The sequence below is a fragment of the Panthera pardus genome, unplaced genomic scaffold, assembly GCF_024362965.1.
Source record: "Panthera pardus isolate Hobbes unplaced genomic scaffold, ASM2436296v1 HiC_scaffold_10, whole genome shotgun sequence".
NCBI classification, from domain to species: Eukaryota; Metazoa; Chordata; class Mammalia; order Carnivora; family Felidae; genus Panthera; species Panthera pardus.
Window position 1 is genome coordinate 62,162,123 of NW_026526655.1, and position 20,107 is coordinate 62,182,229.

Here is a 20,107-nt window from a genome sequence, read left to right on the forward strand (position 1 = left end):
AATAAAACTGCAAATGCTGTTACCCTCCCCATGCATCTTTTCTGCTAACACAAAACCAGCACCTTGATTCCTGTGTTGGCTGAAGGGCAAAGGGACTCTGCCTGCTTTTGCTCTGGCTGCCACATGACTTCTAAGAGGGAGGGGTGACTTGAGTACCACTCTCAACATCCTCATGTCTGCCAAAGTCCCTGGAGACTCCCGATGCCACCTGATAAGGAGGAACACTCGTTGCCAGGCTAAAAAATGGGGTGATTGCAAAGCTTTAAAAAAACAGAAGTACCTTAAAGAGATGTGTTCTCTCTGGTTCCACCAAACAAGATTATCCTTCCATGGTACCTACTGCACTGGTGCTCTACTGGAACGACGCAATCATGACTGACCTGATCCGGTGATGAAGCAAACCTGTCTGTGTTTTCATGCAGCCCTTACTTGGCAATAACAGAGTGCAAACAGGGAAGCCCGTAAAGATCGTTTTCAGAGAGGGAAAATTTGCTTTATGATTCTACACACTGGACTCAGTGGATCAACATATAACCCAAAGTTTATATTTTAAAACATATGTTGGGCTTTGGGCCAAACTGCAGGATCTGAAATCAGTCCAGGAGACTTTGGGGGGTGGGGTGGAGAGGGGTGTGTGTGGTGTGGTGAGTGGAGGTGGGCAATAGGGAACAAATGCACTTTGAGTTGTTTTTCTTAAGCTGCAACTACAATTGCATCCTTCTTCCTGAACTCTTTGAAGTTGTAGAGCTTAAAACTCCTAGGGGATGGTGTTAAAAGCTACACATTTGCATTTAAATGATGCCCCCTTCTTTCCAAATATTTTGGTTCTGAATGAAGATGTCTGGCCTCTACAGTGGCCTAAGAGAGTTCTGACAAGTGTTCCTGGAGTCAGGCTCTGGGCAGGACCATCTCAAAAAGATTGCAGCTGTTTTACTAAGGAGTTTGCTTCAAGGCAACAGTATCTGAAACCCTATCCTTTGAGCCTGTGGAGTCCACTGGACTAGCCCCTGCTCTCTCATTCTGTCTCCACTGTCAGAGCTCCAGGCATGCTGGAGCATACTTCTTCCAGAGCCTCCTTTAGATTATAGAGCTTCAAATGATGAAGGGAACCCAGCCTGGAAGCCACCATGGATATTGCCATTTGCAGAAGAACAGAGCCATCCAGGAGCCAGGGACAGGTCAGACGAGCCAGGAAGCAGAGCTCAGAGCACTCATGCAGCCAGGCCAAGTTGAGCCACAGCTTACCCCAGGGTGGGGGTGGGGGGTGGTGCAGAGGACCACCCTAGTCACAAACAGGCCAGGGTGTGGGAAATTCCATTTGCTGGGAAAGTCCCTGAGCTATTCTTATCTCTGTGATGCTGAAAGATGGGCCTTGCATATAATCAGAGAAATTCCAAGGTAATTAGACACCTTCCAGACTTAACCAGACTTTAGCCAGTGCTCTCCTTTCACAGACGACGGACATGTGACTCCAAGAAGGAAAGGAATTTGTTCAGCTGGCAGTATGTAAAGTTGACTGTGTCCAATCTGCCTGTGTTCAAATGCTGACTCTGCTCCTGACTAGCCATGTGACTATGGACACGTTACTTCACTTCTCTGTGCCGCAGGTCCCCTCTCTATAAACCAGGACTTACTTGGAGCATCTTTCCACAAGTATGCAGTAAGTGCTCACTGTCAGCCTTGCTATCATCACGCAGGGGGTGTGTCAGAACAAGGACTAGAACCCCCACTAGGACTTTACCTTCTATTCCGGTGCTCCTGAATTATTAACCTTTCAGCTTTCCTAAACTCATATGAACTTAATCACAGAATATTTTCAAGTGGACGCTATGAAAATGATGTTTTAATTACCTGCTTGAATAGGAACCGCAGACTCACTCCTTCTGTTGCTTATTTTCTTAAATTTCCTCCGAGCATCATATCCTCTCCAGGCTAAAAATATAAAACCATGTGCTAGGAATGACATTAATTTAAGAACGTGCCAGAGAATTGATATAAGCTGTTTTCCCTCCAATCTATTACCCCTCTTCTCCTCCCTCCTGCTTTCTCCCTGAACAAAATGAGCAGAGATACGTGAGCGATGATGGGGGAAGAGAGGCCTCTCTGTACTCTTAGCTCGGCTTCCAAGATGCTTCTCAGAAGGAGTTATTTTTGTTCCAGCAGTGAGTTTCCAGAACACTGGAATCTACTTATGAATCATTGGGACCTCCATCCCAGCTGAGGTGGTTCCCTGTCATTCCAACCCACAGAGGAAGCTCCATTTTCAGGACTTGGGGTAGGGTGGTTTGTTGAGATGGTGGGGAAGAACTGAACAGCCTGCCCTGCCCAATTTTTTTTACTGGGGAGGAAGGTATGAACATCAATTTGAAGGAGTGAAAAATAACGATGGGAGTCAAGGAGAATAATTAGTAGCATGACACGTGTGTTTGGGGAGAGTGAACCATGTGCTAAGAGCAGTGCTTCGAGAGAAGAAAATAGACGGTAGAAAGGCAAAAGGCAAAAGAAATGGATGAGGATAAGAGAAAGAGAAAAGAAACCTCTGGGGATGTGCTGAGTCCTGTAGAAAGAGGACTGGGGCATTCAGCTGCCCGCCAGGAGCATGACCACTTCGCCGTTTTGTCCCTCCCGTTAGCATCACAGCCTTCGGTGTTGCTCAGTGTGGTCGTGAAGTCCAGAGTGAACGACATGATTCTGGGTTATGAGGGCACAAGGGAAACTGTCCACTATGTACAAGATCTGACGCTTTCATAACCACTCAGCAACAGCACAGGAGCTCAGATGCTGTTTGTAACACAAATGACACACACGTGTGGAAAGAGACACTGGATGGGCTGGGCATAGGGGAGAGCCGAGCAATTTGTTCCCTAGGTTTATAAGCTTTGTCTGGGCTAGAAAAGCCTTTGGGAAATGGCGTTAGTGATTCTGATGTTGAGAACTTGGTGATGGGCCTGAGGTGTGTATTACACATCAGTCATCTGGGAGAAGGGGCACATGTCCGTACAATCTGGGTTTTACCTCTTCCCACTTCACACTGCCTCTATCTTGCACTTATCACGGTGTGTTGTGACGTCTGTTTGCTTATGTGGAGGTCGGAGACCACGGTAGTCTTGCTCATGGCTAGATTCCCAGCATCTCGCCCAGGGACTGGTCTGCAATAGGCACTCAATAAATATTTGCTGAAGCAAGGAAGAAAGGAAAGAAGAAGGGAAGGGAAGGTAGGAGGAAGAGAAGAAGCCACTGAGAAAAGCAACAGGCGAGCGGCCTGAGTGCTTGATGAAATGCCAAGATTCAGGACCATTTATTTACCTGACTGGATGGCAATGGCCCCCTTCTCTCTCTTCTCTCTGACTCTTCTGTATCTCCTGGCTCCAAGCCACCCCTTGGCATATGCCTGCAGCACAACCACTCTGCCTATGACTTCTCGTAGCAGCAAATTCAACTGCTCAACATGGTAATATTTGAGAAAAACCTGAAATGAGATATTACTTTTAGCATTAAATATGCATTCCCGAACAGATATCCAGTCTACTCCAGAGTATTCTTAATAAAAATATTAAAACCATTATCTAAATAAGTTTACAGTGACGTGTTTTATGCCAGTATTACTGACTGCTTAGGAGCAAACACAACTCCCCTTCTAAGGTTGAGCCAATTATTGGTTATTGACGTGAACAAACAATGAGGTTAATGGGGTTTAGGAGATTCCAAATGTTCTCCAAAAGTGCCTTATAACTGCCAGGAGTTCTATATTCTCAATTTGACTTCCACTATCTGTCTCTACAGCCCTTGATGGAGGCACTAACCAACAGAACTGACCCATGGCCAGCAGTGGAAGTTTGGGAGAAGGACGTACAGGACCCACAGTGATCTAATTCCTGCTGAGGAGCAACCGTGTTGTCATCAACACTCAGGCTACCACTGGCTTTGTAGGACAATTCAGAATGGGTCATAAAAACCTGGGATAAAGCGACAGGATGTTCCAGATGAAAAGCTATACACAATGGGACTACTACTCAGGGTATACAGTAAAAAACACAGCAAGAGTCTAATGAAAAATGGACAAAACTGTAAAAGATACTTTTTATTGTCATTAATAAGATTTGTGTATTTCCATGAGGTGCTGGGATAAACAGCATTTAAATTAGAGGGACATTTTAAAATGAGCTCAAAGTTCTCATTCTAGAAATGTTAAATGGTTCTCTCAAATTACATGCAGAACAGGAGGCAAACCCTCCTCTTCTTGTCCAGAGGTCCTAGGACCACTCCTGACCCAAGACCAGCGAAGATCACCGTTAGGCTGGGGTCTTGCCTGCTAAGCTACACAATGTACAGAGCCGGTCATATCACTGACAACAGACAAAGGTACACAGTAGAGCATCACAGGTGACAATGTGAACAATAAAGAAAGAACTACCTTTGTTTTTCCCAGCACCCAGTGATCTAATCTGGACTTTTCCAAGATAGCAACACAGCTCTCTTTGCTAGCAACAGGTGTTTCATGTGCTTTGAATGCCAAGTAATAATATCTACAAAATAAAAGAGTAAAATAAAACATTTTTAGTTATCATTTGATACAGTATAGGACCTACTGTCCAATAATAGCATACTAGGTAGTGAGAGGTATACAACTTGTACGTATTAACTTAGCTCTTACTTGCTTTTAAATTTTCTGCTACATGTATTTCCCTTTTAATATTGCTTTATAATTCATATTCAGTGGAATACTTGGCATCTTTTGCATGTAAAATCAAAGTATCTAATCCATTAAGAAAACTGAAATTCAGACAGCTCTTCTAGGGAAAGTCATCATTTTAAACGTTAGCATTATTACAATATAATTTGTAATCCCCCTGTATAAATTCTGACTCTACCTTGAAATGTTCCCTCTGAAGCTATTTGTAGATAGCAAAAATGAAGTAGCCTAATACTATTGAATTGGTCCACTGAGCCACATGTCTCTCTCAAAATACAGAGTAGGCATATTTTTTGATATAATCACCAAAACCACATTTGTCTTCCTAAAAAACTCATTTTAACGAACTTCCATACTTTCTGGTTGGATTCAAAGAACACCCACAAAAGGGTTTTTCCCCCTCTCCTTTTTTCTCTCCATCAAAATACACACACACACACACACACACACACACACACACACACACACACATTTTATTCTTTTAGAACACCTTACCTTAGTTTTTCTCTAAAAATTTTCCAGGGATCTTTCCTCTGCTCTTTGCTGCCATCTATAATTAAATTCAACCCCTTGGAAGTTTAATTTCCTTGTCAAAGGAGTTTCCTGCCATTCCTCAGACAAGGTTGAGCTGTTATTTTGGAATTACTATACTTTTAAATATAGAGCTGTTTTTACTTTTTAAGAAAAATTGCCCCAATACAAAATATGACCCTTCCTCTTGCCAAATATTCCACATCTTTCTGTTTATGGAAAAATAAACATACCTGATTAGCACTTGGGTCATTTAACTTTATCTTTGTGCTACAAGACTGTTTTACAAGTTAGGATATAATGTTGAATTTGCTGGAAACATTTGCATTCAGAGATCCTGGGAAAGTTTCCAAGGCTCTGAGTCTCTGTTTCTACCATTGGGAAGGAGGGGCAGTGCTCTCAAAGAACCCCTGAATGATGGCCAGGACTATGCTAGGTCATTTAGCCAAGCCCAGGAACCTGCTCATAGATGACATCTTCTGGGGCCAAGTGGGAGGAGGGACAGCTGGGAATCAGGATTAGGGCTATCAGGGCAGTTCATGGCATTAGCACATTAGCCTCAGTTTCTTTAGGACTATAGTTTCAGTCATGGTTTCTCTGACCTGGCTCTAGCTAAAGCAAAATGTTTGTGTCCTGGAGTACACGGGGATGATGGGAATAGATGGCAAATCTATATGGGTGAATGTTTGGGGAAAGCTGAAATAGCATGAGGTATGTAAGTCAGTGGTAAAACAAGGATTTCCTACACTCTTTCCATTAGGCCTGGCCATTTGTAACACAAACAACCCTGGCTTTAATCAACCCAGGGTTAATACTATTAACGATGAAGTATTTAAAGAGAATCTAATGAACGATCAGTCCCGTGTGAGATATGGGAAGAATGTAAGGTATGTTCCAGCTCTCCAATCAAGGATTTATACTTGTTTTCCAGGCATCTATAGATGGTTCTTAGCAGTTTCTAATTTTTAAATAGGCAGAATGAATCCTGAACTAGCATAAATATTAGAACTTAGCTTTGATTTCTGGTCCTTCAACCCAATCTCTTAATTTATTATGATGCTAATATTCATATTTGGCTTAGTTCAGAAAGAGATGGGTAACAGTACTACAAAGAAGTGAAAGTTTCAAAAAAATACTAAAAAAACCATGTAAGTGATATGTCTGTAATAATCAGGTCAGATAAGTACAATGTGTATTTCCTCCATGGAATAATTCTGGATTCTGGTAGGTACCATGGTAAAGAAGCACTCTGGCGGAGCTCCTGTGTGCTTCCATATAAGGACAAAACAGAAAGTCACCAATATAAAAGATCTGTCAGCAAGAGGGTCTTTTTTGGGAAGATCTATTCCAGACCCCCTTCCCGAAGCAGTTGGATGAGTTAAATGAACAGGGGATATGCAATCACAAAATAGTAAGTATAAAGGTCCTAAGGGTCTGGGTACTTGAGAGCATTGCAAAGACCAGTTCTGCCCTGAGCTGCCTCTGGTAGGTAGAATTTACCTCTCAGATTGGAGTCTGAACACTGAATTAAGAGTAAGAAGATCTCTGTTGGGTAACTGTAAATCACTTCTCTGTACCTGAATTCCCACAGGTGGGAATGGGAAGCAGATAAGTGGTTCTAAATTCTTTTTGGGGGCAGGAATCTATGAAAATCTGGAGAAAGGTATTCATATTCCTTCTCAAGAAAATGTTCTTAATGCATTGCATATAAAGTCAAAAGGTACACATAGCTCCTGTTGGACCTCCAAAGACTAAAGAGCCCTTTCCTGCTTTAGAACTCTATGGAAAGTCTTCCCAAGGTCTCATCTCATTAAAACATATAAGCTGTTAAAACAGTAAATATCCAGTTGAAAAATATTTCTTCTCAAATATGTTATCTAGCTTTCTGCCTAAAATGGTATATGGAATGAAGACTCTCCAAGGAAGAGTTTTTAAATGTAACAGGCTAAGCAGTTTGTCAAGTATTAGTAAAAGTAACAGGCAATTAGAGATACAGCCTCCTGCATTTAAATTATAGAATCATAAACTGGAAGTATCTGTAAGATACTAGGACATATTAGTTTTCTATTGCTAGACAACAAATTACTCCAAAATTTAATGCCTTAAAACAGACATTTGTCATCATATGTTTTGTAAGCATTTGGAATTTAGGAGCAGCTTACCTGGGCAATTCTGGCCCAGGGTCTCTCATAAATTACAGTTGAGATGTCAGCCATGGCTGCAGTCATCTAAAGACCTGCCTAGGGCCACATGATTTATTTTCAAGATGGTGCACTCACATGGCTGATGGTAGAAAGCCTCAGTTCCCTACTGGCTGTTGGCAGGAGGCCTTGGTTCCCTGCCACATGGGCCTCTTCAGAGGACAGTCTGAGTATCTTTATAACATAGAAGATGGTTTCCCTCAGAAGCAGGGATCCCAGGGAGAAAGAGAGAGAGAGAGAGGGAGAGAGAGCGCACTAGTGAACGGGAGGGAACCCATAACGCCTTTAATGACCAAGGCCTAGAAGTGACATACCATCACTTATTTCATCTTCTATGCACTAGAAACAAGTCATGTAAATCCAGACCAAATTCAATGAGAGAAAAATTAAGTTCTACCTCCTGAAGGGAGGAGTATCAAGTAATTTGTGAACATGTTTTTAAACCATCACAAAGAGTCTCTCTAGGTCATTAAATATCTTACTGACACAGAAAACTGTTCTTGGTGAGATGAAATGACTTGTCCAAGAGGACATCAAGTAAATGACAAAGGCTAAGATTATTATTTAAATCTCTAAACTACCATGTAATTGATTTAAAAAAAAAAAAAGCAATATGAATCCAGCTAATAAAGCTAGGTTTTTTAAAAATATTTTTTTTATTTGTATTTATTTTTTGAGAGAAAGAGCATGAGCAGGGAAAGGGCAGAAAGAGAGGAGGACAGAGGATCTGAAACGGGCTCTGTGCTAACAGTCTGATAGCAGCAAGCCTGACATGGGGCTTGAACTCACAAACCGTAAGATCACAACCTGAGCCAAAGTCTGATGCTCAGACTGAGCCACTCAGATGCCCCTAAAGTTGTTTCTAATGTAAGAGAGAGAAACAAAAAAGAGTAAAAGTAATATCATTTCTCACCAGAACATACTGACAAATTTGCCTACATAAAAATGAAAATTTTCTATAGATATAAAAAAAGAAAACTTGGGAAGAATTGGTCTTCTTTAGTTTGTCTATCTAGGTACAATGGTTTTTTTCATACTATAATCATGCTCTCTACAGAGCTATCTCCAACAAAAGTTATTGTTAGGAATGTAGGTGTATCCGCCACCAAATCAACGGTAGTGCATTTCTTAGGCTGACCTCCAAAGCCTATTTAACCTATTTAATTTGAATAGTACCTTTGAGGCAAATGGGGGCTTTTATTTTTCTTCATTTCTCCTTTCTTATACTCTTCAGTACAGGTTGATAAAGTCTTTGGTAAGACAGAGTAAAGAAACAGAGACTATTAAAGTTGTCCTATGAGAATTGGTCCATCTCAGTAAGAGGAAGGCATTTTAGTTTTGTTTGTGTTCCACTTAGGAAAGTGTGAGAGACTTATGTCTAAGAAACTGTAATGACCAAACACTGTCCTTCCAGGGTGGAGCCAGGAACAAAGCCTATAAAATCCCTAAGAACTTCTAGGCTTCCCTCAGAGGAAGCAGGACCCTCCAGGAGGGGGACTAAGGGTACTATAAAGAGGGAGTGAAGATGAAAAGTGTCCCTGGACTTCATTCAAGATGAGCTCTGGGTCTACTAAAAGAAACCTTAATTGCAAAGAAAAGAAAAGAAATATTTAGAAATTTTGGAGTTTTTGAAAGTTCCAAATCAGCTGCCAGTAAGGCTATTTTCTTTCTTATAAAGAGCTAGACTTGAACTCTTCCAGACACAATGCAGGCAGAACTGACAGCTTACATCTGACCAATCATATTTCAAAGCCTACCACCACGTGTTGGAGACACCAAGGCCCTAGAGTATGTAGGACAGAGTACTAGTCGAGAGCTACATCTGGACATCCGCGGAAGGCCTCTCAGGTATTCAGCAGAGTAAGTGATTAGCACCTGCATGGGAAGAAACTACTCAAGGCTGGGCAAAGAACCATCTAAGAAGACTAGAGGGAATAGTGCCCGATGCTTACAGAGGGCTGAGAATAGTGCCTGTTTCTACCAGCCAGACTGATCAACCTCATAATTCATAGGACAATGGATAGAGGACTCAGTAGTGTCTTGCTTCAGAAGTGGGGAAATATTAGTGCTAAACACAGCTCTGCTTTACCTAAGAGATCTTAAAACAAGATCCAGGAGTCTGGGTGGCTCTTGGTTAAGTGTCCGACTTCAGCTCAGGTCATGATCTCACAGCTCAAGAGTTCAAGTCCCATGTCAGGCTCTGTGCTGTCAGCTCAGAGCCTGGAGCCTGCTTCAGAATTTGTGTCTCCCTCTGTCCCTGTCCCTCCCCTGCTCACGTACTCTCTCTCTCTCAAAAATAAACATTTAAAAAAAAAAGATCCAATAGGCTGAAACTGTTTCCAAGTATAGGCATACCTCAGAGATACTATGGGTTCAGTTTCAGATTGCTGCAATAAAGTGACTATCTCAAAAAAAAGTGAGTCAAATCAACTTTTTGGTTTCCCAGTTCATATGAAAGTGATAGACCATTATTATGTGGTCTATTGAGTATATAATAGCATTATGTTGTAAAAAATACATACCTTAATTTAAAATACTTTATTGCTAAGAAATGTTAACCATCATCTGAGCCTTCAATGAGCTGTGATCACTGATCACAGATAACCTTAACAAATATAATAATAATGAAAAATTTGAAACATTGTGAGAATTACCAAAATGTGACACAGTGACACAAAGTGAGCAAATGCTGTTGGAATGGTGCCAATAAACTTAAACTTGATGCAGGGTTGCCACAAACCTTCAACTTGTAAAAAATGCAGTATCTTTTACTGCAGAAGCGCAATAAAGTAAATTGCAAAAAAACAAAGTATGCCTGTAATTTAACTTCATCCCAGAACAAAGCACAAAGATTTTCATAGGGATACAAAAATATCCAGCACCCCAAAAGATAAAAGGACAATGTCTGGTATCCAGTCAAAAATTATCAGGCACGCAGGAAAATACGACCCATAATGAGGAAAAAGTCAACTAACTGAAACGGATCCAGAAGTAACACAGATAATAAAATTAACAGGGAAGAACATTAAAACACTTATTTTAACTGTATTCCACATGTTCAAAAAGTTAAATGGAGATGCAGAGATACAAAAAAGACCCAACCAGAATTTTTAGAAATGAAAACTATAATGTCTGAAATTAAAAAAAAAAAAAAATACACACACAGAACAGAATTAGCAGCAATTCACACACTGCAGGATAAAAAAAAAAGGTTACTAAACTTGAAGACACGACAATAGAAACTATACAAAATGAAACACAGAAGAAAAAAAATAATTAAAAAAATAAAAGTGCATTCATGAACTGTAGGACAACTTCAAGTGGCCTTATACATGAAACTGGAGTTCTGAAGAGGAGAAAAAAGAAGGGTACAGAAAAAATATTTGAAAAAATTATGGCCAAAAATTTTCCAAATTTGAAGAAAACTAGAAACTAACAGATCTAAGTCCAAGCACACACACAAAACAACTTGAAGAAAATTACACCAAAGGATATTATAATCAAATTGTTCAAAACACAGTCATAAAGGGAAAAATCTTAAAAGCAACCAAAGAAAAAAGATATGTTAGATACATAGGAACAAAGATAAATATGCCATTAGAGTCCTCAACAGAAACAATGAAAGTGAGAGGACAATGGAGAAAATCTTTAAAGAATCAAAAGAAAAGAATTCTATATTCAGTGAAATTATCTTTCAAAAACAAAGCAAAATAAAGAATTTTTCAGGCATACAAAAGCTGAAAGAAGTCATCACCAGATGATCTGCATTATAAGAAATGTTAAATGAAGTCCTGTATGAAGAAAATAATACCAAATGGAAATATGGATCTATATAAAAAAATGAAGAGTGCCAGAAGATAACTATGTTGTTAAATATTGAAGAGATTTTTTTCTTATTATTAAATCTTTTGAAAATATACTTAACTGTTAAACAAAGTTAATAATATATTATGAAGTTTAAAACATATGGGTAAGTGTAACTTATGACTGACAACATAACATAAACAGCACAAATATAACAAGAGCATAAAGGCCAGGAGGAGGGACAGTGAAGTAAACTATTATTCTAATTCTATTCTATACTATATATTCTATACACAAAACTATTTGTGAAGTGATATAATACTGCCTGAAGTAGGTTAGCATAAGTTAAAGATGTATATTATAAATCAGAAAACAACCCCCAAAATAATAAAAGACCAGCAGTTAATAGGTGAACAAAGAAGATAAAATGAAATCATATGAAATACTCGATAAATCCAAAAGAACTAGAAGAAGGGAACAGAGAACACAGGAGACAAATGTGTCTGAGAAACAAATAGCAAAATGATAGATTGGACCTAGCCAAACAAATGTTAAGTGTAAATGGTCAAAACAACATAATTTAAAGGCAGAAATTCTCAGACGGAATAAAAAACCAAAGTGTAACTATATGCTGCTTACAAAAAAGGCACAAATATAAAGACACAAGTAAAAGTAAAAAAGAAAGATATACCATGTTAACAAACACTCATCAAGTTAAAACTATAGTAATTGACTATATTACAATATCAAACAAAGTAGATTTCAGAGCAAAAAAATATTACCAAGGATAAAGATATTTATTTCACAGTGATAAAAAGGTCAATCCATCAAAAGAATTTAAGAGACCTAAGCATGTTTGCACCTAATACACGAAGCTAAAACTAATTTGCAAGGAGAAATAGACAAATCCACAATTATCCTTAGGGAGTTCAATACCCTCCCCAATAATTGTTAGAACAAGTAGGCAAAAAACAAAACAAAACAAAAAAAAACCCCAACATCAAGGAATCAGAAAGAGTGAACAACCAACTTGGTCTACTGGAAATGTCTATAACATTCCAGCCAACAAGAACAGAATATATATTCTTTTCAACTGCATGTAGAAACATTTACCACAATAGGACAAATCTGGGCCATAAAACATGACTTAATAAATGAAGTGCTCAAGTCACACAAAACATGCTCTCTGATCACAGTAGAATTAAATTAAAAATCAACAACAGGAAGATATCTGGAAAATCCCCAAATACTTACGAACAGACTTTTTAATAGTCCATAGGTCAAAGAAGAAATCAAAAGAGAAATTAAAAAGTATTCTTCATCAAATGAAAATGAAAACAATCTCTCAAAACTTATGGGAAACTGCTAAAGTAGTACTTGAAAAATTATATCATCAAACACCTATAATAGAAAAAAAGAACATTCTCTCAAATGCATGACCTTAGCCTCCACCATAAATTAGACAAAGAGCAAATTAAGCCCAAAGTAAGCAGAAGAAAAGACACAATAAATATCAAAGTGAAAGAATCAATGAAACATAAAATAGACAATGAATTAAACTAAAAGCAGTTCTTGGAGAAGGTTAATAAAATTGGTAAACCTCTAGCTATACAGATCAGGGCAGGGGGGCGGGGAGAAAACAAAGAAGATATAAATTATATAATATCACATAATTTATGAAATTCTACAGATTTTATAAATATTAAAAGGACAATAATGAAAAACTTTACACATATTAATAAGCTAAAAGAAAAAAGACACTCTCTTAATAAATGAAGAAAAGCATTTGACAAAATCAAACATCTAACCCTATTTTAAAAAACCCACAGGGGTGCCTGGTACCTCAGTTGGTTCAACATCCAATTCTTGATTTCGGCGTAGGTCATGATCTCATGGTTGGTGGGTTCAAGCCCTATGTCGCTGCTTGGGACTCTCTCTCCCTCTCTCTCTCTCTGTCCCTCCCCTCTCTCTTAAAATAAACACTTAAAAAAACAAAACCCTTTTCGATAGACTGATGCAACAAGAGAACTTCCTCAAGCTCACTCATCAAGTTAAACCTAACATATTTAACAGAGACTGGCTGAACACTTATTCCCCAAAGATTAGGAAAAAAGGCAAGGATGTTCACTCTCACAACTTCCATTCCACATTGTACCAGAGATTCCAGCCATTGCAATAGGACCAGACAAAGAAAGAAAAGGCATCTGTATTTAAAACGAATAGAACTGGGGCACCTAGGTGGCTCAGTTGGTTGACCTTCTTACTTCAGTTCAGGTAATGATCTCTCAGTTCATGGGTTTGAGCCCTGCTTCAGGCTCTGTGCTGACAGCTCAGAGTCTGGAGGCTGCTTCAGATTCCGTGTCTCCCTCTCTCTCTCTGCCCCTCCCCCACTCACACTCTGTCTCTCTCTAGAATAAACATTTAAAAAGATTTAAAAAATGAATAGAACTGTTTTAATTTGAAGATGACATAATTGTCTATGTAGAAAATCCAATGGTATCTACAAAAAAGCCTTATCAGAACTAATAAGCGAGTTTAGTAGACTTGCAAGATAAAAATCAATATACAAAAATTATTGTATTTCTATATACAATTAGAAATTGAAATTTTAAAAATATCATTTACAATAGCATTAAAAATGTGAAATAATAGGGATAAACCTAAGGATAAATGTACAAGACCTGTACACTGAAAACTACAAAATATTGGCTAGGAAAAATTAAAGACAACCTAAATAAATGGAGAAAGATGCTATGTTTGTAAGTCAGAAAAATTAATATTGTTAATATTTGAGTAAAGCAGACCACCCTCCATAATGTGAGTGTGCCTCATCTAATCAATTGAAAGCCTTACAAGGAAAGACTATGCTCCCTTGGGTGGAAGAAATACCATCTCCAGACTGCCTTTGGGCACAAGACCACAACATCAGTTCCCACTGGAATTTCTAGACTGCTAGCCTGCCCTGCGGATTTCTGACTTGCCAGCCCCTACAATTACATGAGCCAATTCCTTAAAACAAATCTCTCTCAGTACACACACACACACACACACTCTATTGATTCTGTTTCTATGGAGAACCCTGACTAATACAGTTCCAGTTCCCTTTTGCTGTGGTTAGGCACACTGAGTAGAGTCAGAGCCAACCTTGGTGATACATTTCCTAAATTGTTGCAGGTTGTTTTTTAGTAACTTCCTTTCCTATCATTTCTTCTCCTTTCATTGCTGAACGTTCCAAGTTTCCGACAGATGCTGAGGCTTCTATACTGCACACTAGGGATCTAGGACACCCCAATCCAGCTATTCTTCCTCATGTTCACAAACAGATCTGCCCAGCCCTCCGTCAAAACCCTCCATGAGTGGGCATTCCCACAGGGCCATCTGTGGAAGGGCCTGGCTTGCTACTTGAATAAACATTTAGATCCTGAAGGGAACTTAAAGTCATAAATAAAAATTCTTGTTTTTAAATTGTTTAAATTGTTTTAAATTTAAATTTAATTTAATTTAATTTTAATGTAATTGTTAAACTGTTTTAAAAATTCTTGTTTGAAAGAGAAATCCAGATAGGAGGAACTGGCTTGAGGTCACAGATTAGTAAGTGGAGGCCTGAGGCTTACCCATGTCTTCTAACTCCAAATTCAGGCTCCTTCACATTCCTCTAACCCACATCTACTCTTAGCTCTTACTGTATACAGTGGTAGTATCTTTGACTCTGTAACAGGGAGGGACCTTTGATACTCCAGAACTTTGCAGCTCATTGGAACTTGTGTCTGCAGCAATCTGGAATACTGGGCTTTTGACCCTGGAGAAGTGTTGATTTCCTACATCTGAACACCAGCTGTCAGGTGCTCCTTGACACAAGTGTGAGAGATCCAAACAATATTCTATTTGGACTAGTGTATCAGTAAGGCATTGATGTATCAGTGGGAAACTACGTGTACACCATCCTTAGCATACCCTTCTGGGTTACTGGATTCTAGCCCTGTTCATCCTCTTTGAGGCAGTTTGCAACTCTGTCTAAATTATAGGTAATTGATAGATACATAAATTCTGTCCAGTCTGCTGATGATTTCAATTGACTTCCCACTGTGGAAAATCCAGTTTTGCCTCCATTTGCAATTCACCTCAACATTCTTTTACTTCATATAAGCCTGCACTGTTTTGACTTTTCCTTTGAACTGATGATCATATCTGCCTGATTCCCTCATATCATACCAATAAATTCTTTAAACACATTTATCTTTATATCTGTATGTGAGTCATGATGTTACCTTCTTCTGAAAATTATCTTTTAATAAGAGGAAGAAAGAAGTACAAAACTCTGGGCTGTAGACATTTAACCCAAAGGAGAACACGTGGGCAGGTTGAGGCAGGAAGTCACCACACTTAGGTAGACTCAGTGCTTCTCAGCAATCCTAAAAGGTCTAGTGGGCTCTGAAATACTGTCACTTTTCTACTTAATAACTCTAGGAGTGTAACCATTGGTTAGTATAATATGTTCATGTTGGAGTTTACTAAAAATGTCAAACTGTTTCCAAAGTGATCACACAGATATATTACCTTACCAGTAGAGCCTAAGAGTCTTGCTACTCTTTAACCATGTCAATCCAAGGAATTACCAGATTTACTGATTATTGCCAAACTAGGTATCAAGTGATATTTAATTGTGGCTTTAATGTGCATTTCCTTAATTATTAATGATGCTTAACTTTCCCTTTTGTTTTCACTTAAGTCCTCTGACAATGAACAGTATATGCAATGAATCATATTTCTCTATGTTTTCTAATGATTACCTATGCTCCTGGAAGGGGAGAGGAGAGAGAAAGAGCACGAACAAGCCAGCTAAGAGTTATCCATATTAGATAAAAATAATATAAGCATTGGAGATTGCTTACATTTTTGTTACACCTGACATTTAAAATTTGCACTTCTCATCTTGGTCATTCTGCTTCTGCATTTTTACATGTTTGGAAAGGATCTGCTTCTTTTAAAGATGCTTTTGAAATCCCAAACCATAATGAGCCCTGCCTGCTTTGACTCATCCTTCCGGTTTGAGTTATGTACCCAAAGGCATGCAAAACATCTGTACTACTAAAAGAATATTTTCCAGGGCTTTAAGTCCATAGTGAGATTTAAAAAAAAAAAAAAAAAAAAAAAAAAAAAAAGGTTAATTATACAAACATTTTTATTCTCCTTTTTTCTAAAAACCTTAAGCAAATACTCTCCCTTGGGATGGGTCATTCATTCTCTGTAGTTTCACTTTCTGAATTGAAATGGCTTTTCTTTCCCATTCTACTCATTTGTTCATTAAATAAAACTTTATTTAGGATCAACTGATTGCCAGGTACTGATAGAAGTGCTGGAATATTATGAGTGAGCAAGATAGACAATTTCCCTGCCCTCATGAAGCTTATATTCTAGTTGGGGAGGCAAATACTAAACAAGTATATAAAGAACATCAGTTTGGGTAGGGATGAGTGCTATAGTAAGTCAGGATGGGGGTGGGTGTTAATGGGTATATTTTGTAGTGTATTTTGGCAGATAGCCCTTAGTAAGCAGGATAGTGAGGGAACTCAAGCCATGTCATATGAGGAGCTGTTGAAGAATTGAGCTTAGACAAAAAAGCTTAACTCGATCTTATAAGAAAGGAAAAAAGTTTTCCTAGACACTTGAGTCTCTGGCTAGATCTAAAAATTAGACGAAATGCACATTAGCAAGAAAAAGCACACACATTTATTTAATAGAAGGTTTACATGACACAGGAGCTTTCATAAGGAAAGAAGACCTAAAGAAATCAAATATGAGTGTTTTTATGTTAGATTTGATGAAGCTTGAAGAGTCATGGAAAGAGGTAAGACAAAGAGTATGAGCAAAGTGTGGGAAACTGGGGTCATAGAGATCCCTCTGTGTCCACTGTTTTCAGAGATAAGGATACTTGTTTCCTCTTGGTAAAGGGAAGGCACCTCTCACATGACGGTTATATGACCTGCTTCAGAGAAAGGGCAAAAAATCCTTCCTGCTCATGCCATTTCTCAAGTTCCTTCAGCTTGTAATATTAATATGCCAAGACGTCAGATTTTGTGGTAGCATGTCCTGAACCCCGTTAGTCTCTTAAACAATGTCAGACTACGGGCAGCAGATCTACTTGGAGATTTCATAAAAGATGTTTATTCCCAGGCCATACTCTGGACACAGAATCAGAATCTCTACAGCTGGGGCTCAGGAATCTAAATTTTAATAAGGTCCTGTGGCTATTTTGATGCACTGTAGGATTTGAGAACTGCTGACTCGGGGGAACACTGTTATCAATTAGAAAAGGAGCTGATTTGTTTTCTAAAGCCCAGAGTGTAGAACTGGGACGGATGCATAGAAGCTTCTGAAAGATGTATTTGGTCAAGGTTAGTAAGGACAAGGTTGTGATCAGACATCTAAAAACACAAAATAGGTTGCCTCAGGAGTCAAAGAGATAATTCCTAGACCCTGGAACTGTTCAATGGGAAGTGGATTGACAGGTCAAGAATATTGCCAAAGAAATTCTAGTTTTAGCTATGTACTTGAACTGGAAGGCCCACAGCAAAGATGCAATGTTGAGTTGTCTCTTGGCCTAAAGAATTGACTCTGTGATTTAAAAACTGATGTGTATCATCAGTACAATACTATTACTGTGGCGAATCATGGGTTATCATCATATGTGGACAAACTGGAACAATTAAATTTCTCTAGGTAGTCTGTTTGGGGCTCTTGGAATTTCCACTACCATGTCTTTCACAGGATGTTCTCCTCAACATACCTGAACAGTGACTGGCTCTCAGAGTCGTCTCCTGACCAGGAGTATCAGCATCACCTGGAAACTTGCACACACAGCCCCCTACTAATCAAAAACTTAGCAAGCTGTGTCTTAACAAGGCCTCAGGAGATTCTCATGCATGACAAAGTTGAAGAACCACTGACTTATTAGAGAAACAGAATCCCAGGGAAGTGAAGTGACTTGCCTCCAGCGACACAATCTATCTGAGGAAAGAAACTGGCTCTCATGTTTCTTCTCATCCTTTCTCTTCGTTAGGACGAAATGGCTTTGTGGAGCACATCGCTCTCCCTGGGAAAGGTCAATTAATTGCTCAAAATCTACCCTAAAGAAATTCTCCTACAGGTTAAATATATAGGATTGTTTGAGCACTGCTGGCAAGCAATTGGACACAATGTCAATATCCACCAGTAGAAGAATGGCTAAATGAATATTACCAATTTTAATGATGGAATTAAAAAGGAATGCACTGGAGCTATGAAACAACATAGACTTATCTCTGATACATATTGTTAAACAGAAAAGGAAGGTGCCAAATAGTATGAAATAAGTGATTCAAGTTAAGCTAAAAACGTGGGGTTTTTTGCCCCTTTCTTGATCTCTCTTTCTTCCCCCTCTGTGTTGTGTATGCATGTATGTATGTATTCTGAAAGGATAACACTACCAAAAGAATGACGGTAACTCCCTAGAGAGGGGCCATGGTGCATGCAGGACACTGAAAATTCAAGATGCAGAGAGAAAGACTTTAGCCTCATATGTAACTTTTAAAAATTTTAGACGAAAAGTATTCACACATTATTTTTGCAATTAAAAGTTAATTTTAAACATCAGTAAAAATTATTATGGTTTAATTACAATGTACCTATATCCTCGTCAAAGAATTCTGTAAACTACAAATTTGACTACTATCACTTCCATCTAAGTAGATTCGTTCCCAATCAGACAGCAAAAAGTATCAACCCTTTTCCTATTTAAAAATATTCCTTGAGGGATCCTCAATCAACATCAGTGACCACCCAGACTGTCTACTCAGATATCCAAAATACAGGACAATTATCTGAACAATTCAACCCATATAAATAATTTTCTCTTAGGTTGATAATGGAGGGAACTGAGCTACTCTGGCTTGGATAATTTGATAATTACCCCCAATTGCCCATTTCCCTTTAGTGTGTATGAAAATCCAGATTTAGTTTTTTAAGTTCTTTCTTATATTTACCATAAGTTCCTTTATTTTAATTTTTTTTCCTTCATGTATGGCCTTCAGTAAAGACAGAACAGCTGGCCACCATCTGCTACAAAAAAAAAAAAAAAAAAAAAAAAAAAAAAGCCATTATATCCATTACATCCTTAGGAAGACTCCTAAATTTGGGCTGTGGGATGACAAGTCATGTTGATCTGTGCTATTAGATTGTGGAAGTCCTGAGATTGTAAATTCCTTCTAATTCAGTATTACGATAGCACTCAGCACACACAGTAGGTGCTTAACAGGGTGCCTGGGTAGCTCAGTCAGTTAGTCAACTGACTCTTGATTTCAGCTCATGTCATGATCTCACCGCTGTGGGATTGAGCCCCCCATCAGGCTCTGCGTTGAGTGCGAAGCCTGCTTAGGATTATCTCTCCCCCTCTCTCTTTGCCCCTCCCGCATTTGTGCACATGCTCTCTCTCAAAATAAATATATATTTAAAAAATAGGTGCTTGATAAATGTTGCTGATGCTGTTGCTGCCTCCTCATAAGCTTTAAATAGGAGGCCTCCTAAAAAAAAAAAAAAGACACTGGGAATTGAAGATTAAGGCTGAGTTTATTCGCAAATTAATTTGTAACAGAAAGTTAAATTTTATTTTTTAAAAATTTATCCTTTTTATTTATTAAAGTTTATTTATTTTTGAGAGAGAGAGAGCATGAGAGGGCCATAAAGAGAGGGAGAGAGAATCCCAAGCGGGATCCGCACTGTCAGTGCAGAGCCTGATGTGGGGCTCAGACTCACAAACTGTGAGATCATGACCCTGAGCCCAAACCAAGAGTCAGATGCCTAACTGAGTGCCCCCAGAAAGTTAAAGTCTAAACTAATTATT

The 20,107-nt window shown here is 38.7% G+C and overlaps 1 protein-coding gene across 1 annotated transcript in view; it reads right to left on the reverse strand.

Moving 5' to 3' along the window:
* Positions 1–20,107, reverse strand: part of MYO3B (myosin IIIB) — a 213,292-nt gene that overhangs the window by 137,887 nt on the left and 55,298 nt on the right. Inside the window, exons 9-11 of the mRNA XM_053901857.1 lie at positions 4,415–4,526; positions 3,307–3,469; positions 1,852–1,932 (exon numbers count right to left, since the gene is read on the reverse strand). Coding sequence (XP_053757832.1) covers positions 1,852–1,932; positions 3,307–3,469; positions 4,415–4,526 — 356 coding nt within the window. The remainder of the gene's footprint in view (positions 1–1,851; positions 1,933–3,306; positions 3,470–4,414; positions 4,527–20,107) is intronic.